Source organism: Capsicum annuum, chromosome 7 (assembly GCF_002878395.1).
Source record: "Capsicum annuum cultivar UCD-10X-F1 chromosome 7, UCD10Xv1.1, whole genome shotgun sequence".
Lineage (NCBI taxonomy): Eukaryota > Viridiplantae > Streptophyta > Magnoliopsida > Solanales > Solanaceae > Capsicum > Capsicum annuum.
The window spans coordinates 140,809,876-140,837,524 of record NC_061117.1 but is presented as its reverse complement, the minus strand read 5'-3'; the positions used below and the strand labels follow the sequence as shown (position 1 = coordinate 140,837,524).

General features: G+C 37.7%; 1 protein-coding gene across 1 annotated transcript; it reads left to right on the top strand.

The window, feature by feature from the left end:
• Positions 1 to 1,904: 1,904 nt before the first annotated feature.
• On the top strand, positions 1,905 to 27,649 carry LOC107877960 (regulatory protein NPR1). Its single transcript, NM_001325099.1, is given in 4 exon segments — positions 1,905 to 2,705; positions 23,546 to 24,293; positions 25,791 to 25,991; positions 27,234 to 27,649. Coding segments are annotated over 4 exon segments (1,749 nt in total). The 5' UTR covers positions 1,905 to 2,174; the 3' UTR covers positions 27,503 to 27,649.

The following is a 27,649-nucleotide window of genomic DNA, read 5'->3' as shown; positions in this document are numbered from 1 at the left end:
AAGGTATAACAAGTTATTACTAATACATAAAGTTAATATATGCATTAATTTTTTTTTATCACACTCTAAGGGATCGTTTGGTAGAGTGTTGGAAAGCTAATGCATGCATTAGTTTAATGTGTACTATTAGGGGTCGTTTGGTAGAGTATATAAGAATGATGCAAAATATGGTGTATTAGTAATACTTGTATTAATAATGTTTGTGTAAGCTATACTTGCATTAGTTATACTTGTATTTTTCTTATGCAGTGTTTGGTTCGATATATTAAAAATAACATGAATTACATAATTTCTAAAAAAAAAAATAATTCTTTACATAATACTCTCAATATATATGTTGAAAAGGATGTAGAATTTTTTTGAGGGATAATAGTGTCTTTAAGCATGTTAATGCATGCATTAGATCCATTGCATTACTAATACACACCTCGATACACAATAAAGTGTATAACTAATGCTTGCGTTAGTTATACATTGGGTAAAAGAATATACCAAATAAGGTACTACTAATACACATTAAACTAATGCATGCATTAACTTTCCAATACACTCTACCAAACGATCCTTTAGTATCTTATTTGGTATAATTGTTTACTCTATGTATAACTAATGCTTGCAGTATACTCTATTGTGTATTAAGGTGTGTATTACTAATACCTCAAAATCCAAGGCATTAGTAATATAATGGATCCAATGCATGCATTAACATGATTAAAGATACTATTATCCCTCAAAAAAATTTTCGCATCCTTTTCAACATATATGGAGGATATTACTGCAAAAGAAACTTATTTTAAAAATTATATAATTTATGTTATTTTTAATACATCAAATAAAAAATTATATACGAAAAATACAAGTATAATTAATATATGCATAGCTAATGTAAAAATAACTAACACAAATATTATTAATATATTATATTTTATATTATTTTTACACACTCTACCACATAATTTCTAAGTGGCATGTCAAGTGAAGACAAAGACAAACGGTGGTGATTGCAAGGACTAGGGACGTAAGCAATCTACTGGAAAAAAACACGTAAATTGATTTGCTTACGATGTGGACACTTTCTGTTTTCTACCGTCTCTCACCTCATTCAGTCGTCCCCTTGGTCCCCTTCCTTCCTCTTTCTTTTTTGTCTCTTTTTAATTTATTAATTGCTTTGCTATATGTTTGAAGTGTATTCTCATCGGATAAGATTTTTGTTTTGTTTTTTTAAATATAAAAATAAATTTAAATTCTTTTAGGCCAATGTTTATCAAATTGAAATACCGCTCAGTCAGAGGAAGCAATCCCCCCCACCCTCAAAAAAAAATTATGTAAAAACGAAACAAATCATTTAGCATCGTTTGGTAGAGTGTATTGAAATGATAATTCATACATTAGTTTAATGTGTATTAGTAGTATCTTGTTTGCTATACCTTTTTACCCTATGTATACTCTATTATGTATTGATGTGTATGTATTAATATCTTAAAATCCACGACATTAGTAATACAATGAATCTCATGCATGCATTAACATGTTTAAAAATCCTATTACCCATCAAAAGATTTCATGCATACTTTCCAACATATATACTAAAGGTATAATATAAATCTTTTTATTTTTTTGAAATTAGATAATTCATATTTTTTTTAATACATTAAACCAAACACTGTATAAGAGCATAACTAACCCATACATTATTATTACAAGCATTATTCTTATAAGCATTACAAGCATTTTTATTTCCTGCATTAGTTACAGGCATAACTAATACATCATATTTTCATTACCCTTAATATTATCTCGGTCAACTTTGATTTTTACGAGCGCCCTTCTTTCTTTTGACTTTTCTCACTGTGGCTGAAATTGCAAGACGAACAAAACGTTGCTGTGTTTTTCTCTTTAGATCCAAAAAATGGCAAACTTTCTCTCTTTTGTTTTACTACATCTGTATCTCCATCTCCATGGTTATCTCCTCTTCTTTTCCCTTCTTCTCTGCCCCCTTTCCTCCCCCATCTTTCTCAATTCCTAACTAGCTAGCCCTTGTTCAATTTCTTTGGATATTCTTTTACTCCCAAACTTCAGTGGCTCTTTCTTTCCAATGATCCCTCTCTTTCCCCTTTCTCCCATAAACATACACAGCTCTATTTTAACAAAGGACTTATGTAAATCTTGCAGTAATGGATAGTAGGACTGCTTTTTCGGATTCTAATGATATCAGTGGAAGCAGTAGTATATGCTGCATCGGCGGCATGACTGAATCTTTCTCGCCGGAAACTTCTCCGGCTGAAATCACTTCCCTGAAACGTCTCTCAGAAATACTAGAATCTATATTCGATTCTTCTTCACCGGACTTCGACTTCTTCGCCGACGCCAAGCTTGTGGTTCCCATCGGTAAGGAAATTCCGGTGCACCGGTGTATTTTGTCGGCGAGGAGTCCTTTCTTTAAGAATGTATTCTGCGGGAAAGAAAGGAAGACGAAGCTGGAACTGAAGGAGCTGATGAAAGAGTATGAGGTGAGTTATGATGCTCTGGTGAATGTGTTGGCCTATTTGTACAGTGGAAAAGTTAGGCCTTCACCTAAAGATGTGTGTGTTTGTGTGGACAATGAGTGCTTTCATGTAGCTTGTAGGCCAGCAGTGGCTTTCTTGGTTCAGGTTTTGTACGCATCCTTTACCTTCCAGATCTCTGAATTGGTCGACAAGTTTCAGGTAAAGTTTCAAAACCCCTCCAATATGTTTGGTGTCTTTTGCTGCTATTGTTCTTCTTGTTACTAAAACTGGAACTTTGTAAGTTAGGCTGTTGTATTACTAATTCCTTGATCTACCACATGTGTTTGCTTTTGCATCCTAGGATACTAATTTTTCTGAGTGAATGGTGAGAATCTATTAAGTGTCTTACGCAATCTCGAGCGTCTCTGAGTATTTCTACTTTGAGGTGAACTGATAATTTCCATGTATAGTGGGATAAACACTTCTGCAAATTGATCAAACTAGCTCAGTGGCACCCCTAATACATTTTAGCAAGATAACTAGTTCCTTGGAATCTGTTTGCAGTTCCTCATTTCTACAGCCACGATAAAGGAGCTTATGTGACACGACCCGAAACCGGGCCTTGTCGGGCATCTCAAGCCCAACAAGGACCGGAGATCGCCCCATTAACCCCACCCAACCATCACATCAATCCACAAGCGTCGGATAGACTCTAAACTCATAATAAGATAGCGGAAACAAAACTAAGATCGGAGATCGCCCCGTTAACCCCACCTAACGATCACATCAATCCACAAGCGTCGGATAAACTCCGAACACATAATAAGATAGCAGAATCAAAACTAACATTCATAACTTAAGAAAGTCTAGCCATTCATTAATATCAACATTCAACATCCAATATACCTAAGTCCACAGTCATCCACAAGCCTCTATAAATCTTGGGACAAGCCCCCGACAAAGGAGCTTATGTGACACGACCCGAAACCGGGCCTTGTCGGGCATCTCAAGCCCAACAAGGACCGGAGATCGCCCCGTTAACCCCACCTAACCATCACATCAATCCACAAGCGTCGGATAGACTCTGAACACATAATAAGATAGCGGAAACAAAACTAAGATCGGAGATCGCCCCGTTAACCCCACCTAACCATCACATCAATCCACAAGCGTCGGATAAACTCCGAACACATAACAAGATAGCAGAATCAAAACTAACATTCATAACTTAAGAAAGTCTAGCCATTCATTAATATCAACATTTAACATCCAATATACCCAAGTCCACAGTCATCCACAAGCTTCTATAAATCTGAAGTCAATAATATGTTGGGACAAGCCCCCGACAATAGCCAAAAACTAATCCAAAATAAGTCTATGACATAAGCTAAGAAGACTATGACATGTATGCCTCCCGAAAGATGGAAGCTCACCACTTCGATGTCAACACTCGAACCGCCCGAACACCTGATCACTGTGCAGGAAGAGAAAAAAATGCTTCGGCCCTTGTGTCATGTGGGGACACAATGTCCAGAGACGGTTAGCGGTTTGAGCGCTAGCATGTAACTCAAGGGTAAGGATAAAATATTGTTATTATTCAATACCAAGTCAAACCATCATAAGCCACAACATTTAGGGGTCGTTTGGTAGAGTGTATTGGAAAACTAATGCATGCATTAGTTTAATGTGTATTACTAATAGCTTATTTGGTATACTTTTGCACCCTATGTATAACTAATGTTTGCATTAGTTATACACTCTATTGTGTATTAAGGTGTGTATTACTAATACCTCAAAATCCATGGTATTAGCAATACAATGGATCCAATACATGCATTAACATGATTAAAGACATTATTATCCCTTAAAAAAAATTTCACATTCTTTCCAACATATATACCGAGGATATTTTTGTAAAATTTTTTTTTTTAAAAGAAATTATTTAATTTATGTTATTTTTAATACATCAAATCAAACACTGCATTAGAAAAATACAAGCATAACTAATGCAAGCATAGCTAACACAAGCATTACTAACACACCATATTTTGTATTATTCTTATACACTCTACCAAACGACCCCTTATACACGTAGACATATAAATACATATGGATACATTAAGTGTCAAAAGATAACAAGGCCTTAGCATGCATTTCAAAGCACTCAAACACTAACCATGAATTGGAGGACTCTAACCTTCCACCGCTTAGGTTATATCGAGCAAGAGGACTCTAACCTCAAGCCATCTTATTAAGCAAGTGGACTCTAACCACAAACCTTTTATTAGTCAAGTGGACTCTAACCACAAGCCATTTCATTAGACAAGTGAACTCTAACCACAAGCCTTTTTCATTACGCAAGTGGACTCTAACCACAAGCCATTTCGTTACGCAAATGAACTCTAACCACAAGCCATCGCGCTCATTACTAGTTGACATTGGGACTCTAACCTTTTGTCCATGCATTCACATCACACCATTCACATTTGGGGACTTTTAACCCATTTAACCATTCCAAGCCATCAAGGCCACAATTCAACATCATATATGACCACAAGGTCCTCATGAATCACATATCAAACAATCACTTTAATAAGCCAATACATTAGTTTCAAATATCATTCAAGTCAAATTGTGGTCATCAAGACCTTTATCAAAATCACTTATTAGAACTCTTACACCAAGCTTTAGTTCAAACACAGTTCGATTTCATGTTAGGGACTTTAACCCTTTTTTTACCAATCAAACCACCAAGGGCACCATTTAACTCATTACATGGCCAACAAGGCCTTTACAAGATCATTTACAAACCATTCTTGCTCATTAAGCCATTGCCTTAGTTCAAATCATCATCAACATGTGACTAGTTATTTCTAGTAGACATTTTCACAAACACCTTGAGGGCATACTCTTACCATGACCAAAACCCATGTGAAAACCATCAATATTATGGTTACTCATGACCCATTTGTTAAACCACCATCAACAAGCACCCACATGTGCAAACCATCACCAAAAACATATATAATCATAAGTTTAGACAAGAGCAAACATTACCCATCACTATACATCAAAACCCTCATCATTTGTTTCAAAAATCACCATCAATGATTCATACAGAGTGTTTAAATAACATGATATTTGAGAAGTAACAATAAGGGAAGAGTCACATGCCTTTTACAAGATGATTCATGGAAGGATTCTTGGTCTTCAAGTCTCTAGATGGCCTCTTTGATAAACCCTAGCCCCAATCTTTGTTGAAGGAGTTTTAGAAAGGATTTAAGAGTGTTTTGATCTTGTATATGTAAGGAATGAAGGGCCAAAAGATATTATATGGCGAGGGTTTTAAGGGTTTAGGGGTGGGGAGATGTCTTAAATGTCCTCAGCTAAAGCTGTAAATGAACTCTTAGGAGGGTACGACTCCATGTCTAAATCGTACCCTAGGGTACGAGTGGTACTCTAACTCGTACGCTAGGCTCCACCATGGACCCCTAAACTGTCCAAGGTATGACTACCCAAGCATGACTCGTATCCAAGGGTACGATTGGTACCAAGAAACCCGTACCCAAGTCAGTGTCCACTAGATCATGACCAACACTTCATACGACTAGGTAGTATACTACCTGTACCCTAACATACGACTAGGGAAGGGCTAAACCGTATCTTGGACAGTGTGTTACCAACCTAGACTGGTCTTTATACGAGAAGGGAGGGTACTAGTCGTACCCTGGCATACAATTGGTATGCTCAATCCGTACCCAACCCAGAACCTCAAATATTGGGGAAATTTTCTAAGGGTCCAAAGTCTAGGTGTTTCATTATGTGTTTAAATGAAGTCTCAGATAAAATATTTGGAACTTCTTGATAGATATTTGAGAAGTAACCCCTCCTAAAGATGTTTTACTTTAGCCATTCGAACATAGGAGAATTTATTTGTCCGAAGGTTTTAGACCTGAAAGACACCACTATGTACATAGCTTAAAAATCATTTCATATTGCCGATTATTTTCAGAACAACAACAACATACATAGTGTTATCCCTCAAGTAGACCGGGTGATGTATACATAGACCTTACCCCTTATGCAGGTAGGGAGGTTGTTTCTGATGGACCCTCTGCTCAAGTAAAGCATGTCAAAGCAAGTAAGAGAAAGAAATATAGTAACGAAGAAGTCATGATGAGAATATCGAAAAAAGAGCAATAGCACAACAAATAGTATGAAAATTGATAAAAAGGAAGTATCTGGTACTAATATAATCAAAGAATAACATAATATGAGAATAGTAGTGAAAATATTGATAACGAGAGCTATATGACACTCAACTACCTACTACCTTTCTACCCTGATCTCGACCTCCACACCCTCCTATCTATCGTCGCCCATCATTTTTAGAATGATTTTCTTAGAAGACGATTTGAAATCCTTTTTCAACATGTTTTTTTAGCCCCCTTTTGAACTTCTTATTGTATCCTTTGAAATAATAACTTCCAAGCTATGGAGGTTAGTCATGTTTTTTTATTACAACATGCCCAGTGTATTCCCACAAAATGGGGTCTAGGGAGAGTAAAGTGTATGGAGTTCATACCACTACCTCAGATGAAGATACAGTAGAGAGGTTGTTTCCAATAGCCCCCGCTTCATGACAAATAATGAAATATCAATTACCTTTGAAGTTGTCACGTTTTATTCATGGTACACCTGAATTTTGAGTCGTCTTAAGTACCCCCCCCCCCCCCCCCCGCCCCCGTGTTTTTGTACATCGCGTGACCTTTTTTGGCCTACGTGGCAAAATGTGTGATTTCAAACTCCATCACGTGCGTGATGGAGTTAATTTTTTTCCAAATTAGAATATTCCAACAGTAAAAAACGAAAAAAACTTTATTTTTCTTTAATTTTTTCAAAAACTTCAAAGCCTCCTCTTTATTCTCTTCCTATTTATTATCCCTCTTCCTCCCTCACTTTCAAAATGTGTAAAAAAAGTATTTCGATTATTTTTATTTTACCTACTTAAATTAGGGGTGTGCATCGATCGGTTCGGTTCGATTTTTATATTGTCGGTTCAGTTTATTAGTTTTCAATTTTTAAATACGTTTAATCAATAACCGAACTAATAAGATATTTTCTTATCGATTTTTAGTCCTTAATGATTCGATTTTCAATTTAACCAATAAGAAAATACTCATAAAATAAAAAAAGTAGTAACTAACATGAAAATAAATTGAATCTTAGTTGCAACCAAAATCTTACTTATATATTTTTATATATATATGTGGTGTAAAATAATAATTAAGTATAATCTTATTGGGTTATCGGTTTACCCACTAACCCAATAAAAAAAATCGAAATCGAACCCATAACCCAATAATTCTCTTATAAAATCATTAAAAAATCGTTAACCCAATAACGAAAAATCAATAACATTTTTATCGGTTCAATTTCTGTACACCCTTAACTTAAATTGCGATTTCTTACTCCATTAATTATAATAGAAAATGTATTTGTGCATGTGAGACTCCTCAAAATCCTAATCGAAACAATACTCGAAAACTCCTACGAAACACTAACTGGAAAAAACAATCCTATATTTTTAACACAAAAAAAAACATTATTTTTTTAGATAATAGCTTACTTGATCGACGAAATTCAACTTTTCACTATTTCATAGCAGAGGAAAACTCAAAAATATAATTTTTTTTAGAGAGAAATCGGACAATTAAGGGAAGAAGTGGGTTATTTTTTGATATAGGATAAATGTGAGGGAAGTGGATCGTATTTATCCACGTGGATAGACACATAAGCAGTTTTTTCCACATGTACGCGTGTGTTTTGCACGTATAGTTTTGGACCATAAAAGGGGGCACGTGGCCTACTAAATCAACAAGTTCGAGGGGGGGGTGTATTTAAGACGACCTAAAGTTCAGGTGTACCATGAATAAAACGAGACAACTTCAGGAGGGTAATTGATACTTCTCTCAAATAAATTGTATACTTCAAAATCATGAATATGACATGTATATTCATTTGAGGCCAAAATAATACGTAAGAAAATATTGACACTAAATTTGTTAAAATAGCACCTGAGGCATATCAGGAGGTCAAAATTGGGTGCCAACAGCTGCCTCTTCATTGCTTGAGAATGATAAGAGGCATTGTCGAGCAACAAAAGTTGACATAGTAGCCAATTTTGTCTGACCGAGAGAATGAATTGTTGGTGTTAGAATATGAGTAGGAATAGGAATAGCATATAAAATCCTACTTGGAAAAGGATTGTAATGTAGTGTCCTATTAGGAAAAGGATTGGAATGTATTGTCTATAAATAGGGCCTCAATGTAATAATGTAGTGACAACAATTCAATAATATTTTTCTTTTATTTTTCTCACAGTTGGAATTAAAGCAACATGAGGGTGGTTATTAAAATAGCGTGGCCGAGACTTTGGTTTCAAGTCCCGTATATATCTCGGGTTCACGAGAATCAGACTGTGTGTAGTTCTAGATAGAAACAAATGAGATTCTAAAAGAAAAATGATGAATATTGAATTAGGACAATAGCATGAGTTGACAAGATTGTGGAATGTGAATATGATTTAGGTCGTGTTGTGAGACATAGGGATAAAGAATTATGTTTCGAAAGCAGGAGAGAGATAATTGTTCTATTGCTCTTATCTGTCGAAAATTCAAGAGTAGTTCAAATTAAGGTTCGGCAAGGAACCCAATGTCGTGTTAAGTATCTACCAGGAACCCAATGTCGTGTCAAGGTTCTACAGGGAACCTAATGTTGGTTTTTAAGGTTCGACAAGGAACCTACTGTCATTTTTAAGGTTCGACGAGGAACCCAATGTCGTGTCAAGGTTCTACAAGGAACTCAATGTTGTTTTTAAGGTTCGACAAGGAACCCACTATGGTGTAACGTTCCACAAGGAACCCAATGTTATGTTAAGGTTCTACCAGGAACCCAATGTTGTGTTAAGGTTCTACAAGGAACCCAATGTTGTTTTTAAGGATCTACAAGGAACCCACTGTCGTGTTAAGATTCTACAAGGAACCCAATGTTGTGTTAAGGTTCTACAAGAAACCCATATTTTAAAGGTTCTACAAGGAACTCACTATCGTGTTAAGGTTCTACAAGGAATCCAATGTTGTGTTAAGTTCTAGAAGGAACCCATTGTTGTTTTAAAGGTTCTAGAAGGAACCACTGTCATGTCCAGGTTCTATAAGGAACCCAATGTTGTGTTTGATATAGAATTGCTAACACAAATGTAATGTCAATTTTGATTTTGTTTGAGTTAAAAGATAGAGTAACTTAGCTCTTTTTCCGTATTAGGGATGTAGTTTGGGCTTCCTTGATGATATTGTAAAGTTGTTGCTTCATTTGTACTTGTTGTCTACACTTAAAGAAAAATTATGAGTCGAAAAGTAATGTTGATTCATACCTTTGCTCGGTTTGACTCTTGATACAATCCAAATTGGCATCAACGCTTGTGAGCATATAATTCAAGGCCAACACAAGGGAGTCCAAGCCATGACCATTTCGAGGACTCCAAGACTTTTTTGGAGTACCCTTTTTAAGCTCCCACGAGAACAATATCATGTGTGGATGATAGCTTGGAGCGCGGGAGAAGCTATACTTGATGATGTCATCTAGGGGAGCATTGAGCAACACTGCTTTTGGATGGTAGCTTAGGCTTCGAGAGAGTATGGGCGCCCATTTGCATTGTTTTGACTCTTGGGTAGCTTTTGGGCCCAAGTTGCATTTAGGGTCACTTTTGGGCCCAAGTTGTAATAAAGGCCTTAAGGCCTATAAATAGCTAGGACTCTCTTTCTTTTTAGACTAAGATGATTTTGAATGTAAGTTGAGACTTGAGAATGTTTTTATTGAAACTTGTTGGGAGTTTCTTTAGTTGTTGAGAAACGTGGGTGCTCGAGAATCCATTTTCGTTGTGTCCTCGTAAGAGGTTGGTGTTATCGGTAATTGATAGGAAGGTCTAGGGTTTAGTATACCTCGGTTGTCCTCTCGTTATCGATTTATGTCAATCTATCTATCTTCTATTTTATCGTTCCATTTCCTTGTTTCTTTGTTTTTGTGATTTTGTATTTAGTGTGTTTTCTTTATTTTCGTGTCGTTTTCATTTTCGTAGTTTCGTCTTGTATCATTTGGTATTAGAGCCGAGCTTGATTTTATTCCAACGAAGTCAATCTTGGGTCTCGTTGTGTTGAAAAATTGAAAATCCCCAAAAAATTCACTATTCACGTTTTTGTCTTTAGGCCAAATTTTGAGTCTTTGATTTTGTTGTTTTTCGTGTTTTAGTGTAAGATTCTTTTTCTCTAACACTATTAGAGTCTAAATCTTGAATTTGAGCTCAATCGAAGGTGAATCGGAGGATCTACTATTGTTGAGAAGCTCAAGTTTGACAGTTGAAGGTGGGAGTTAAAATTTGCAATTTTTAGTTGTGAATTTGAACAAAATGATGCTTGGAATGTGTTTAGAAAGTTAAAAAGAGCCTTGGTTCAAAATTTCATCGCATTTCAATTAACGGTTTAAGAGTTAGAGATTTTTGAAGTTCTTGAGGAAGATTCAAATCTAGAGATTTTTGAAGTTCTTGAGGAAGATTCGAATCTTCATCCTTAATTCTTTTCAAAAGGTGGTGTTCAATCCTCAAAAGTGAAGAAAAAGGTGTACAAACGTGTTTGTACAAGCACCTTTTTGAAGATCCAACAGAATATTCCAAGAGAGAAGCAAAGGGGACCACAAGAAGGCATTTTTAGCCTTGTACAAGCTGATTTCGGCCCATCTGCCTTGGAGCTGCGCCTGACCTGTTAAAGCAGGTCCAAGGCAGCCCAAAACAGTAGCTCCTGCGTTAGTGGTGCCCCCCATGTGCGCCCGGTCTGCCCCATATCCACTTCAGCGTGTTCCAATGCAAAGCAGGCCCTAAACGCACCCCAAATGCATTTCAACACTTCTCCAACACTAGGGATGTGCAAAAATCGAACCAATAAAAATGTTATTGGTTTATTGTTATTGGGCTATTGGGTTAGTGATTTTTTAATGATTTTATAAAAAAAATTATTGAGTTATTGGTTCGGTTTTGATTTTTCTTATTGGGTTATTGGGTAAACCGATAACCCAATAAGAATATACTAAATTAATATTTTACATACACACACGCATATATATACTAGTTTAGATATACGCGCGTCGCGCGTGTACCTCAATTTAGTGAGTATAATTTTATAAAATCATTTAACTAGTAGTGCAGATCACTCCAAGACCGAGAGGTGGATCTAGTGTGAGATTGATGGTAGTCCACGCGTTAGTCTCAGAGGAGAAGATGCGGTTTTGGGAGGCTTTGGAGGAGGTGGTGAGAGGCGTGCCTAGCTCGGAGAAGATTGTTGTAGCAGGAGATTTCAACGGGCACATCGGGGCGTTACCGGGAGGCTTTGGTGATGTGCATGGTGGTTTTGGTTTTGGGGAGAGAAATGAAGAGGGGGCTACTCTATTGGAGTTTGCGAGGTCCTTTGGGCTGGTGGTGGTGAACTCGGGCTTTCCGAAGAAGGACGATTACCTGATCACCTTTCGAAGCGCGATAGCCAGGACCCAGATTGACTTTTTGTTGCTTAGGAAAGGGGATAGGGCGTTGTGTAAGGACTGTAAGGTCATCCCGAGTGAGAATCTTTCGACCCAGCATAGGCTCTTGGTTATGGATTTGGGTATAAAGAAGTATAGAAAGAGGAGGAGTAAGGAGTGTAGACCTAGAATTAAGTGGGGCGGCTTGACGCCAGTGAATGCGTGGGAGATAGGGGAGAAGTTGGCGGGAATGGGGGTGTGGGAGTGTAGGGGGGACGTGGATAGTATGTGGGATAGGGCGGCTAGGTGCATCAGGGAGAATGCAAGTGAGGTGTTGGGTGTTTCTAGGGGCCGGGCCGGGCCGGGCATCATCGGGGGGATTGGTGGTGGAATGAAGAGGTGGAGAAGAAAGTGGGGACCAAGAAAGGGGCGTATGCTAAATTGGTTGAGAGTAAGGACGAAGAAGAGAAGCGGGTAAACAGGAAAGAGTACAAGCTAGCTAGGAAGGAGGCTAAGTCAGCAGTCACGGCAGCTAAGACGGCCGCTTTTGAGAGCTTGTATGCAGGGTTACAGGGGAAAGGAGGGGAGAAAAAGTTGTTTAGACTCGCTAAGGCTAGGGAGAGGAAGGGTCGTGACCTCGATCAGGTGAGGTGCATTAAGGGGGAGGACGGTAGAGTGTTGGTAGAGGACGGCCACATTAAGAATAGATGGCAGTCGTACTTTCATATGCTCTTGAATGACGAAGGGGATAGAGCTATTGTGTTAGGGGAACTGGAGCACTCAGAGGAGTGTCGGGATTTTAGCTATTGTAGACGTTTTAAGGTAGAAGAGGTTAGAGAGGCTGTTCGCAGGATGCGAAGGGGTAGGGCGACGGGGCCGGACGAGATACCGGTGGAGTTTTGGATGTTCGTTGGAGAGGCTGGTGTAAGGTGGTTGACTGGATTGTTTAATGAAATCTTCAAGACGGCAAAGATGCTCGAGGCTTGGAGGTGATAACTATAGGGGGATTAAGTTATTGAGTCACTCTATGAAGATTTGGGAGAGAGTGGTCGAGGTGAGGCTGAGACGGATAGTGTCTATTTCGAAAAACCAGTTTGGATTTATGCCTGGCCGCTCGACGACGGAGGCAATTCACCTGGTGCGGAGGTTGGTGGAACAGTATAGGGAAAGGAAGAAGGACCTGCACATGGTGTTTATCGACCTGGAGAAGGCTTACGACAAAGTCTCCAGGAAGGTGCTTTGGAGATGCTTGGAGGTGAGTGGAGTACCGCTGGCATATATCAGAGCAATTAAGGATATGTATGATGGAGCGAAAACTCAGGTGAGGACGGCAGGAGGAGACTCAGAGCATTTCACTGTCTTGACAGGTTTGCATCAGGGATCTACTCTTAGTCCCTTTTTGTTTGCGTTGGTGATGGATGTGTTGACGCGGCGTATTCAAGGGGAGGTGCCTTGGTGTATGCTTTTTGCAGACGATGTAGTTCTGATAGATGAGACTCGAGGGGGTGTGAATGACAAATTAGAGGTGTGGAGGCAAACTCTTGAGTCTAAAGGGTTCAGGGTGAGCAGAAGCAAGACAGAGTATGTGGAATGCAAGTTTAATGACGTGAGGCGGGAGAATGAGGTAGTAGTGAAGCTGGAATCACAGGAGGTATGTAAGAGGGATAGTTTCAAGTATCTCGGGTCCGTGATCCAGAGTAACGGTGAGATTGACGAGGATGTCTCGCACCGTATTGGGGCGGGATGGATGAAGTGGAAGCTCGCGTCGGGGGTGTTGTGTGATAAGAAGGTGCCGCCCAAGCTGAAAGGCAAATTCTACAGGGTGGTAGTCCGGCCGGCCATGTTGTATGGAGCGGAGTGTTGGCCAGTTAAGAACTCCCACATCCAAAAAATGAAGGTGGCAGAAATGCGGATGTTGCACTAGATGTGTGGGCTGACTAGAGGGGATAGAGTTCGGAATGAGACTATCCGGGAGAAGGTTGGTGTGACTCCAGTGGAGTGCAAGATGCGGGAAGCCCGATTGAGATGGTTCGGACACGTGAAGAGGAGGGGCATGGATGCCCCGGTTCGTAGGTGTGAGAGGCTAGCATTGGATGGTTTTAGGCGGGGTAGGGGTAGGCCGAAGAAGTATTGGGGTGAGGTGATTAGGCGGGACATGGAGCAGTTACAGCTCACCGAGGACATGACCCTAGATAGGAAGGTCTGGAGGACGCGAATTAGGGCAGAAGACTAGGGCCGGTTTGGGTCGCTAGTGTAGGGAATTACTTGGTGGGGGTTTTATTTTTGTTATGATTCCGTGTTCCATGTTTTATTACGAAGCTGTGTGCTTTCCTCTGTTTTCTAATACTTATGGGTGCCGTATTTATGTTATGTAATCTAGTTCTGTGCTTTATTATGAGTTTGTGTGGTATCTCGTGACTTGAGCCGGGGGTCTATCGAAAACAGCCTTTCTACTTCTTTAGAGGTAGAGGTATGGACTGCGTACATCTTACCCCCAGACCCCACTAGGTGGGAATACACTGGGTTTGTTGTTGTTGTATTTAAAATATAAAAAGCATAACAGTCTTTTCAAAATGTTTATTGCATTTTTTATTTGTTAGCATCTTGACATTAGACGACTTTTAGTTATTATCCAAAGTAAAAATTAGTCAACCGAAACGTACATATATTAGTTTAAACACAAGAAAGTTTATATATGTTCATCTTTTAAACTAAAGTTATGCATATCAGGATTCAATACTTATTATAACCTTATATTTAGAACTCAACTAACAAGTTTAATTAAAAATTCAACTATAATACTAAGAAAATAATTAAATAACATAATCAAAACAAAGCCACAATTAAACAAAGGAAGGAAAAAAATAAAGAGACAAACCTTTGATATTTTTGACCACATCATTTGGTGGCAACTTGCTTATTTCTTTCTATTTTTGATAAAAAATTTCCTACTGAAAAAGAAACACAAACACAAGAGATTATCAAAAAAAAAAAAAGGAGAATTCATTGTTATATTATATGCAATAAACAAAAGACTAAAAAGCTTAAAAGGAAAAATTCAAGATTCTTTTGCTTCATAATCATTCAAAACTTTAAAACTAAATTCAAGTATAATTCTCATAAAACAGTCCAAAAAGGTTAAATTACTGATATTTCGAATTTTAGTGTGCTCAATTGCTGGAAAACACGAAAAGCTCTTAGATTTTTTATTTGTCTGATATTAATTATACAATTGTATATTACTTAGAAGATCTTTTTGTGTGAAAAATAATATGCAATATTAAATTGTTAAAGGATACACAAGTAGAGAAGTTAAACATAATGGCCAAAAAAGTAGAGTAAAAACTTCAGATGAAACACATACATACACAGCCTGAAAGACATTTGAAACCAAAAACAGACCAAAATAGGGAGCACCCTATATATCATATATATATATATATATATATATAGTTATAGGGTAAGTTTAGAGATTCCATAGGGTAAATGCTGCCATCTTTTAGTTATGCGATAAATTTAGAGATTCCATAATAGTTAATGCGTTGTTTATTGAGTACTATTTTTTTCATGGAAGGAAAATCTTTTTGTTTTTTTATTTTTTGGTTTTTGGGTATGATTAGATTTTTTAGATAGTGAAGAAGGAATTATATTTTTGTGAGGAGAGGTTTTCTTTTTTTGGTAAGATAGTCAATATTTAATATTACTTAAATAATAGGAAACGATGAAAAGACGATTTTGTCTAAAACGGAGTATTTTAATGAAGGGCAAAAAGTTTAAATCACTTTTCTAAGGGGCTTCACACTTTTAATATATTATAGATATAGATATAGATATATATTTATATTTCTCTTAATTTCTCTTTTACTTCTACAAATTAACAAACATATTATTTCAATTATACAAACTCTTAATTCCTCCTAACTAACATTTAGTTCAAGTTTGAAGATTTTTGGAACTTAAAACACATTATGTAGGATTTTGGTTGCAATTAAGATTCCATTTCTTTTCATATTAGTTACTACTTTTTCAATTCTATGGGTATTTTCTTATCGGTTAAATAAAAAATCGAACTGTTAAGGACTAAAAATCGATAAATCGAACATCGATAAAAAATATCTTATTGATTTGGTTATTGGTTTAGAATATTTAAAAGTCGAAAACCGATAAACCGAACCGATAATACATAAAATCGAACCGAATCGACCGATGCACACCCCTATCCAACACCAATTCAAGTTCTAAAGCACATCTCAACACTTCAAAAACTCCATTAAATCAGGTTCAAACCATTAATTTCATCTCTTAATTCCTACTTTCATTTCTTTGATTCTTGATACTAATTAACAACTAAATCGTAATCTACTTAGTTGTTTAATTAGTTCTTGTTTGTTCTTCTTTTGTGTCTTAATTTCTTCTGTCTTTTCTTTCTTTTATCTTTGGTTTCTTAGTTTAACTCTTGAATTCAAGTCTCTCGTGTTATTTCTTGTTCGTTTTGTCATTTTGATTTGTTCCTTTCTTATTTTGATTCTTGAATTTAAGTCCTCATTTCTTAATTGAGTCATCCATTGCCATGGCACCGGGAGTTGAGACTCAACCTATACTAAGTTGGGCCCAATTTGATACTCTTTGGGAAGCCATCATGGGTTTGCGACAAGAAGTGAAGGGTTGGAAGGAGGATTGGTCACGCATGAAAGGGAAAATGGAAAAGGTGGCATGTCTTACCCCTCAAACCCCACCACATGTACCCCGACCACTAAAATTCCACTAACAAACACCCCAAACCCTTCCCCAAGCCCCCCCAAAACCAAGTATCAAACTACCAAACACCTCATTATCAAAGACCACATCTGAATTCGCCTCAAGAACATTTTCCCTCAACCCAACCCACTATAAACCGAGCCCTACAAGACATTGTCCAACCAAGCCAATTCCAATTAAGCGATGGCACTTCCAACCTTGGGCCTTCGCTATTCACTAACCAAGATACTAGCATTTTGCCTAGTATTATTTCTTCTTTTGTGCAGGATCATGAATTATCACCTTCAAAGGAGAAGACAAGAAGAGTGCCTTATGAACATATGCTTGAAAGGTCACGTGAGTTCTTATCAAACGATTCTGAACCTGAGAAGTGTGATGGCATGTTCTCAAAAGATTTGGATTCGAGGTCGAATCCTCTTTAAGAAGGGGAGGATGATACAATCCAAATTGGCATCAACGCTTGTGAGCATATAGTTTGAGGCCAACATAAGGGAGTCCAAGCCATGACCACCTCAAGGATTCCAAGACATTTTTGGATACCTTTTTTAAGCTCCCACGGGAACAATATCATCTGTGGATGATAGCTTGGAGCGCGGGAGAAGCTATACTTGATTATGTCATCCAGGAGAGCGTTAAGCAACACTGCATTTGGATGATAACTTGGGCTTCGAGAGAGCATGGGCACCCATTTGCATTGTTTTAACTCTTGGGTAGCTTTTAGGCCCAAGTTGCATTTACGATCACTTTTGGGCGCAAGTTGTAATAAAGGCCTTTAGGCCTATAAATAGCTAGGGGTCTCTTTCTTTTTAGACTTAAGATGATTTTGAATGTAAGTTGACACTTGAGAGTGTTTTTATTGAAACTTGTTGGGAGTTTCTTTAGTTGTTAAGAAACATGGGTGCTCGGGAATTCGTTTCTGTTGTGTCCTTGTAAGAGGTTGGTGTTATCGGTAATTGATAGGAAGGTCTAGGGTTTAGTATACCTTTGGTTGTCCTCTCGTTATCAATTTATGTCAGTCTATCTATCTTTTACTTTGTCGTTCCATTTCTTTGTTTTCTTGTTTTTGTGATTTCGTATTGTCTATCGGAAACAACCTTGCTACTTCCCCGGGAGTAGTGGTATAGACTGCGTACATCTTACCCTCCCCAGACCTCACTATGTGGGAATACACTGGGTTTATTGTTGTTGTTGTTGTTGTTGTTGTATTTAGTGTGTTTCCTTTGTTTTCGTGTTGTTTCCATTTTCGTAGTTTCGTTTTGTATCAACTCCTTATTGTTGTTTTTATTTCTTGGACGGATTGGGACTTGCACTCTATCATGGTGAAATTTTTGAGGAGTCATAAAAAATTTCTACCCCAGTTTTCACTTTTGGAGTCTTATATTCCTGCTTTAACTCAAAGAAAACATTAGTTCAAGAGAAATGATTGTCCTACATTTGAACATCGTGGTCTCAATTTGAATCTGCTTTTATATGCTTGAGAGCTGGGCCTATTAGCCTAATACTTTAAAGGTGTATGAATTTGAGCGAAGTGTTTGAATTGGATATAAAGGGAAATGAATTTTTTTATTGGATTAAAACCGGACCCAAAGTGGGCTGCCTACATATCCAAATAGAAATCAGGTCAAACGTATTTCATGAGTACAAAGAAAGGTAGATAAAATAGAAAAATGTTATTAGCCATAAGGCGGATAAATGGAAAATAATGATGTTTTGCTTGTGACGATGATGATCTGTCCTTATCAGTCCATGTGACGGGTTTTACTTTTTTTTTCATGAATGTCTTGGAAATATTTTTGTTTGATCACCTTGAACAAAGATTTCCCCTCTTACCCAAATTTAAACCCACGTCTTATAACCCCTTTAGGGTGTCATTATCACTCAGAAACAAATCAAGTAACTTCTCAAACACTCCAAAAGGCTCTTTGAATTCCCTCAAGCAAGTCAAGCTAGGATTTCATCAAGTTGGTCATCTAAGGGCTCAAGGGTCGATTTCTCTCCAAATTTCTTGGTGTTTAAGGCATGTTACTCTTCCCTCATTGTTAATTCCTTAAAAGAATGTGTTTTAAATTATTGTTCATGAGATGTTTATGATGGTTTTGAAACAAAGGTTGGGGGTTTTGAATGTTTATGAATTGAACAATGTTTCTCATGGTTTATATATGATTTTCATGCTTTAATGAACGTGTGGGTGCATGTGTACGATGAATGGATTAGGGAATTGTGATTTTCCCAAACTTGTGACTTTTGAAGTGGTAATGACCCTAACCCCATAATGTGAATTGGTTTTTAATTATGAGAAATGTGGGAATTTGTAAAATTGAACTAGTCTTGAGCTATTGCGTGATATAAAGAAGTATTTGAAATACAATGGTATGATTTAATGAACAAAGGGAGTCGGTGATTCCCCCACCTTGTATTAATGAACAAAGAAAGTTTTTCTTCCCAAGTTAATGAAAATTGTTTTGGCATGTTATGTCTTAACGTGGAATGTGGTTTAATGAATGGGAATGTGTGATATTTGTTTTAATTGTGCTCTAATAAGGGTTGTGTAGCAGAGTCGTGAAAGTGGAGGTCCGAATGACCGATACTAGAAATCGCATTTGCGGATGCGGGGGTCAAAGTGACTAGGGAGGTTCGAGTCCCCTCATTATTATTACATGATTAGGGAGGTTCGAGTCCCCCGTAAATCATCACATGATCGGGTGCTTAAGTCACCTTAGTATATGATTGGGAGGTTCGAGTCCCCCGTGCATATATATGCGATTATTTTTTTATTCGTGCGACTACATGCATTGGGGCCCGATTAGGAGGTGAGAGTTGGGGCCCATATAGCTCGTGGGTACATGTTATGACGGTTGAGCTACATAATCCTGGCTAAAGTTTTGAGTGCACGATTAGCGTTGTTCCCTGTCTCGGCATGCGAAGTATATATGTATATGCATTTGATTATGTGCGTTGGTTTTGAATGATTTCAAACTATTGATCATGACATTAGGTTATCCTTATCCCGTGTTTCATGCTAGCGCTCCAACCGCTAACCGTCTTCGGACGTTGTATCCCCACGCGATGCAGGAATTGGTCATACTTCTACTCCTCCTGCTCAGTGATTAGGATTCAGGATCAACTCGTGAGTTGACATTGAGGTGGTGAGCTTCCATACATCGGAAGACTACATTTCATGTTTTGTTCTCTTATGTCTCAGATTGTTTAGATTTGTTTGGGTTATAGTCGGGGGCATGTCGCGACACTTTATTGATATTCAGTTTTGGTTCATTGTTTAGAAGGCTTTGTTTGAACTAATGTGGATATTTGGTGGTGTCGGTTGGTTATTGGCCGGTCGATCGGTCGTTGGTTATAGACTTGTTTTGAATTTCCTTAAGATTGTTGCACGTTGTCTTGTTATGTGTTCGGAATTCATCCAACATTGGGGTATGTTGTGGTTGGTTCAATTAGATGCAGGGGGTGATCTCCGGTCCACGTGGGACTTGAGATACTCGTCATGATCAGGCCCTGGTTTGGGTCGTGACAATGCGGGGTTGGTATGGAGTGGCTGACTGAGTTGTTTAATGTCATTTTCAGAACGACGAAGATACTCGAAGCTTGGATATGGAGTACTATGAATTCATTGTACAAGAACAAGGGTGACATTCAGAAGTGCACCAACTATAGGAGGTATCAAGTTGCTAAGCCATACTATGAAGGTTTGGGAGAGGTTAGTGGAGTTGGGATTGAGGAGGATCATGACTATTTTCGAGAATCAAAATGGGGAGATTTATCTCGTGACGAGACTGGTGGAGAATTATAGGGAGAGGAAGAAGAAGTCATTATGTCAGGACGCTCGGTTACAGAAGCCATTCATCTCGTGAGCAGATTGGTGGAGCACTATAGGGAAAAGAAGAACTTGCACATGGTGTTCATCGGCCTAGAAAAAGCTTATGACAAAATCCTAGTGAGGTTCTCGGGAGGTTTTTGGAGGCAAAAGGTGTACCTGTGGCGTACACTAGGTCAATTATCGACAAGTAAGATGGAGCCAAGACTTGAGAAAGAATAGTGTGAGGGGATTCGAAGCACTGGCATGTGTTAATGGAATTGCACTAAGGATCGACCCTTAGCCTATCTTTATTTGCCTTGGTGATGGATGTATTGATGCGGCAAATTCAAGGCGAGGTGTCTTGGTATGTTATTTGCGGATGACGTGGTTTTAATTGACGAGACTCACGATGGAGTTTATGCTTAGTTGGAGGTTTGGAGATAGATTCTGGAGTCTAAAGGTTTTAGATTGAGTAGGACCAACAACAAACCCAGTGTATTCCCACCTAGTGGGGTCTGGGGGGTAAGATGTACGCAGTCCATACCTCTACCTCTGAAGAAGTAGAAAGGCTGTTTCCGATAGACCCCGGCTCAAGATACGAGATACCACACAAACACATAGTAAAGCACAACACAAGATTACATAACATAAATACGGCACCCATAAGTAATATAAAACAGAGGCGATACATGTGGTTGACATAGTGAGATTTGATACACAGGTCATCCAAAAGAGAGGTAGTTTCAAGCATCTTGCGTCTATTATCCAGAGAAGTAGAGAGGTTTTTGAGGATGTTATTCACCTTATTGGTGCACGGTGGATGAAATGGAGGCTCACATTCGAAGTCTTGTATGATAAGAAGGTGTCTTCTAAACGCAGAGGTAAGTTCTACATAGTGGTTGTTAGATCAGCTATGTTGTATAGGATAGAGTGATATGGTCAGTCAAGAACTTTCACATCCAAAAGTTGAAGGTGGCGAAGATGAGGATGCTACAATGGATGTGGGTTTACTAGGACAGATAAGATTAGAAATGATGTTATCTTGCAACAAGGTGGGAGTGACTTCGATGAAAAACTAGATGCGGAAAGAAAGGGTGAGATAGTTTGGGCATGTGATTAGGAGATGCACGGATATCCTAATACAGAGGTGTGAGAGGTTGGTCATGAATGGATTCAGGATAGGTAGAGGCAAATTAATAAAACATTGGGGAGACATGATTAGACAAGACACGACACAATTATATCTATCAAAGATATGACCCTAAATAGAAAGGTACGAAGGATGCAAATTAGGGTAGAAGGTTAGTAGGTAGGATTTAGGAATGCGTTCATGCTAATAGGTAAGAGTGCTTTGTCTTGTTGTCCGTACTAGTAGTTGTAGTGTCTTGTTCTTGGGGTTTTATTGATGTCTGTTGTTTAGGGTAGATCCATTGTTATGTTATTCTGTGGTAGTCTTGTTTTGTTACTATCTGTTGGTTTGTTACTACCTATTGTTTTTTGTACTTCTATTACGTTTTTTTCTAGACTGTTTGTGTCTTGAGTCAGGGTCTATCAGAAACAGCCTCTCCACCTCACCTTTGAGGTAGAGGTACAAGCTGCGTACACTCTACCCTCCCTGAGATCCCATTTTGTGTGAATACACTGATACGTTGTTGTTGTATCAAATAAAGAAAATGTCTTTTTGAAAATATTCTGACAAGATTTCTCATATATTAATTTAGGCTAGATATCAATTCAACCTTTAATGGGCTGAGCTAATAAATGAGCAGGTCAATGATCAGCCCAAACTTGAGCGAACTAGGTAGGATATGATTTCATGGGCTGATTTTGCCTCCTCTAAATTTGTGTGTTATTTTTTCAAATTTCGAAGCATTTTCCTGGATAATTGAGTCCAGATATCCAATCGTTAGTCACCACTAACATATAATCTTATTTGAGCATATTCCTCTTAAATGAAACTAGATTTGCATTGCTTATACCGTTCCTTGTACTTATTCTAAAACACTTACTACCTATACTTATTCTAAAATCTTTACTATCTGAAGTGTTTCTCTGTGATTCCTACTTTTGATTTACTCCCTAACTTATTTCATCAATTAAAACATTATCAGTAGCATGCATCATAAAATCTCATTTTATGACATTTACTATCCCATTTATATTCATAACTAGAATAAAGTACTTTCTCAAGGATAATCCAAGATGTAGCATAAATAAGAGAAACTCCTTCGTTTCTCCTCCAACTATTCTTACACTTATGAGCGGTACTTACATATATCATGTATGTCATTTATTTATTTGACAGCCTTATTTCTTTATAGCAAAAATAGCCATGTCTGTGGCGAGGTACATCTACAACTGATAGCCTATTTGGCCAAGTTTCTGTGAAGCCAAAAGTGTTTTTTGTTAAATAAAAAGTGTTTGTTTTAGATAATTGAGGGGTTTGACCAAGCTTTTAGAAAAAAGATTAGTGTCTTTGAGTAGTAACATAAGATGTTTCAGAAAACAAAAAAAGTAGCTTTTTTCAAGAAGTACTTTGGAACCTTGACCAAGCACAATTTGCTGCTCTTACATTGGCTAAATTGGTTTTCAAAATGACTAACCAAACACAAATTGCTACTCTCCAAAAGAACTTTCTTGAAAAGTACTTCTGACAAAAAACACTTTACAAAATTAGAAGATTTTAGAAGCTTATCAAATAAGCTATGAATCTCCTTACATAAAATTGGGGAACATTATATCTTTGTTCAGTTAGAATGATAAAAGGACACTTAGCAAAACCTTATCACTTCGCATTATAAGTTACTGAAAAGGCAGTTTCTTGTGAATTCCTTAAGTATGACTGTTTACCGTGTATACATTACTAACTGTACTGGCGACTAATATATCTTTCCTAATGTTGTATTGCATGTTTCCCCCTTTGCAGAGACACCTGTTGGATATTCTTAACAAAGCTGCAGCAGACGATGTAATGATGGTTTTATCTGTTGCAAACATTTGTGGTAAAGCATGTGAGAGATTGCTTTCAAGCTGCATTGAGATTATTGTCAAGTCTAATGTTGATATTATAACCCTTGATAAGGCTTTGCCTAATGACATCGTAAAACAAATTACTGATTCACGCACTGAACTTGATCTACAAGGGCCTGTAAACCATGGTTTTCCTGATAAACATGTTAAGAGGATACATAGGGCATTAGACTCTGATGATGTTGAATTACTAAGGATGTTGCTTAAAGAGGGGCATACTACTCTAGATGATGCGTATGCTCTCCACTATGCTGTAGCATATTGCGATGCAAAGACTACATCAGAACTTTTAGATCTTGCACTTGCTGATGTTAATCACCAAAATCCTAGAGGATACACGGTGCTTCATGTTGCTGCCATGAGAAAAGAGCCTAAAATTATAGTGTCCCTTTTAACCAAAGGAGCTAGACCTTCTGACCTGACATCCGATGGCAGAAAAGCACTTCAAATTGCAAAGAGGCGCACTAGGCTTGTGGATTTTATTAAGTCTACAGAGGAAGGAAAATCTGCTCCAAAGGATCGGTTATGCATTGAGATTCTAGAGCAAGCAGAAAGAAGAGATCCACTACTTGGAGAAGCTTCAGTATCTCTTGCTATGGCAGGCGATGATTTGCGTATGAAGCTGTTATACCTTGAAAATAGAGGTAGGATATCATGTTTCTGATTGCTTCTTCTCTTGTGGTTGTACTCTTAAGATCCAGGCCATTGTATGTGATTTTCCACGTAGTTTGCTCCTGCTCCTCTTCTGACAGCCTATGTCTAGAATTTCATATTTAATAACCAGTCTTATTTGTAGGTTACCAGTTTCAAAAAAACAGAGAGTCTTGTTTGCTATGAATGTTTTAGTAATATTTTGTACTGTCTAATGGAGAACAAATCGAGGATTGAGTTATACTATTATGTAATGACACATGGCGTATGACATATACTATAATGTCATAACAAATGAAGGATGCAATATTCTACAGTGTAATATTTCCCAATTCCATATAGGATCTTTCATATAGGGATGGGTGGGAAGAAAACTGGAAGATAGTGATCTTAAGGCTTAAGACTATTTTAAGTAGCCGCCTCAGTCCAATGAATGGTGCAGCTAATTTGCCCCCACCTGCTTCAACTCCAATCTGTCATAGGAGTGACCTTATGCCCCTCCTTTTTTCCATTTTCTTTATTTGATCACGAGTGACCTTATGTCTCTTTTTCCCCTCATATATCATAGATCTTCCAGTTTGCTATAGATTCATTAGTGATCTCGTGATGAACTACTCGCTCTCTATGTTGCATTATTGACAAATCTTTTACCATTTTTAAGCCCATACTGATGATTATCCAAATATGTCGGGATGAATCTCTTCAATTTCCTTCCCTATATGAAGTTGTTGTTAAGAAAATCCTGTTTCTGTTTATTGTCCATCCAACTCTTATTTCTTAAAAGTTAGGATGCCGTGTTTCTGTTAAGACGTTCCCCGGAGCCCGCGCATAGCGGGAGCTTTAGTGCACCGTGCTGCCATTTTATTTCTTTTGCTTAATTTAGAAATGTTTGTTTCAGCTTATTGTTTATCCGTCTCTTTCGATAATAGCATTTGTCACTGGATCATGCTTTTCCGTCCATAGAACCTTATGATTCATATAGTTAAGCAATAATCAAGAGGGACTTTAGAGATAAGGGGTTTTATCCTCTTGGAATAAGGAGGGACTGTAGAGATAAGTAGACGGTTACAACATAGATGTTTTCCATAGATCTTAACTAAAATGAAGGGTGTTATTTTAGTCCCGTGGAGGGAGTGGGGTTGCAGGGATAAAAGTTTGGAACCTGTGTTGCTCGGATTCTCCAAAAATATTGTCTTACCCGTGTCAGATCCTCCCAAAAATGCACTACCTTTTGAGGATCCGACACACATCTGGTGACACTTTGAAGAATCCAAGAAACATAGCTTCGAACTAGTCCAACTTCATATTAAATTTGTGAGACACACTGTCATTAGTTTGGAAGGAAAACTTAACAGTTCCACTCAGACAATTTAGTCCGTTTTAATGGTGGGTGGTCAATAACACTTGATTATGGTTAACTAACTAATATATTTGTGAAAAAGGGAAAGAAAACCATTGTACTGACGATTGACTAGTTTACTGTCTTTCAGTTGGTCTGGCTAAACTCCTTTTCCCCATGGAAGCAAAAGTTGCAATGGACATTGCTCAAGTTGATGGCACATCTGAGTTCCCCCTGGCTAGCATCAGGAAGAAGATGGCTGATGCACAGAGGACAACAGTGGATTTGAACGAAGCTCCTTTCAAGATGAAAGAGGAGCACTTGAATCGGCTTATGGCGCTGTCTAGAACTGGTAAAGATGTTTGCAGCTTCATTTATCATCGAAGTTCCCTCATTCTTTATGTTTCTCGTTTTTTCAATCTTGATCACTAGGGCTGGCAACGGGGGTACCGCGCTGCAGTTTTATAAGTATGGGGAGTGGGTTAAAACGGTTTTTTCTAAGCTCAAAGTGGGTGCAGGGCTTTTGTTTGGGGTGGGGGTTGAGAGAATACCAACCATTTATCATTTTAATTTCTCATTTTAGTGTCTATCATGAGTCTCGGCAAAATGGACATCTATATATTTTCATGAGATAAGGTAATCATTTGTTGCATATAGAGTCTATTTGTTTACTTAGTTGACCTTTACAAAAAAGACGATAAAACCTTTATATATTAGAAAAGGCTAGAATTAGAAAGAAAAAGGAAAAAATTTAGCGTATTTGATTTGCATTATTTCAACAGATCTATAGTTTAGTCAGTCGTAATAACAATGCTCTTCAAAAATTAGCAGTAATCAATAGACAGTTTAATTATCGCTATTTTCTGTATATATTCGATTTCTTATAATATAAGAAATACAATATGAAAATGGATTGATTACTTTTGGCAGGAAAACTGGAACAGTACGATTATTGTACTTGATTAAAAAATAGAAAGACAAAAAAAAGGTTGAAACTAGGATTTGCTCAAAGTTCTTGATCACATGAATCCTTTAAAGAAAAAGACTCCATTGATCAGGTACATATGTAGTATTTTTACTTGCAAAAAACATGGTCACACAATTTCTAAAATCTTAAAACCACTCAGAAACATTATTTAAGACAAATAGCACGAGCACTGTAAGTTAATGTTATGTATTAAGCTATTTAACAAAAGGAAACAAAACCATGAACACGGCGTGGCCCATTGTTTTCTGATTTTATTATATTTGATTCTTGGGGGTTTTCTTTTTCTCGGGGTGGCGGAGTGGCGGAAAGGGATATCAGAAAGCCATATTTTCCCTATATGCGATATATATATGGACACCAGCAATTTCAGGGTCAAAATGTTCTCTTTTGATGGCATACTGACTGGAGTAAAACAAAGACACTTTATTCTTCCCACCAAGATTTTTCCTACTTCGAGCAGTTGGGGGCCAAGTCCATTCTTTTTTGGTCCAAAACACATTTACTACATTAAGCATTCTAATTTCTGAATCATGTGCTTCAAGGCCCTTCTGTGTTGAACATGAGCTTTGAAAATAAATCATTCTGTAATTGTGTTTGTCCAAGCAGTGGAACTTGGAAAACGCTTCTTTCCACGTTGTTCAGAAGTTCTAAATAAGATCATGGATGCTGATGACTTGTCTGAGATAGCTTACATGGGGAATGATACGCCAGAAGAGCGTCAACTGAAGAAGCAAAGGTACATGGAACTTCAGGAAATTCTGACCAAAGCGTTCACCGAGGATAAAGAAGAATTTGCTAAGACTAACGTCTCCTCATCTTGTTCCTCTACATCTAAGGGAGTAGATAAGCCCAATAAGCTTCCCTTTAGGAAATAGATTTGTAATAGGAGATATGAAGCGGAAGAAAATTTTCTTGTAACATAGGACTCTTTCCTTTCAACATTTGTTGTGTCATACATATAACACCTGTTCCATAAACTTGTATTGTTCCAATTACGACTTTGAAAGAAGAGAATTTTACTT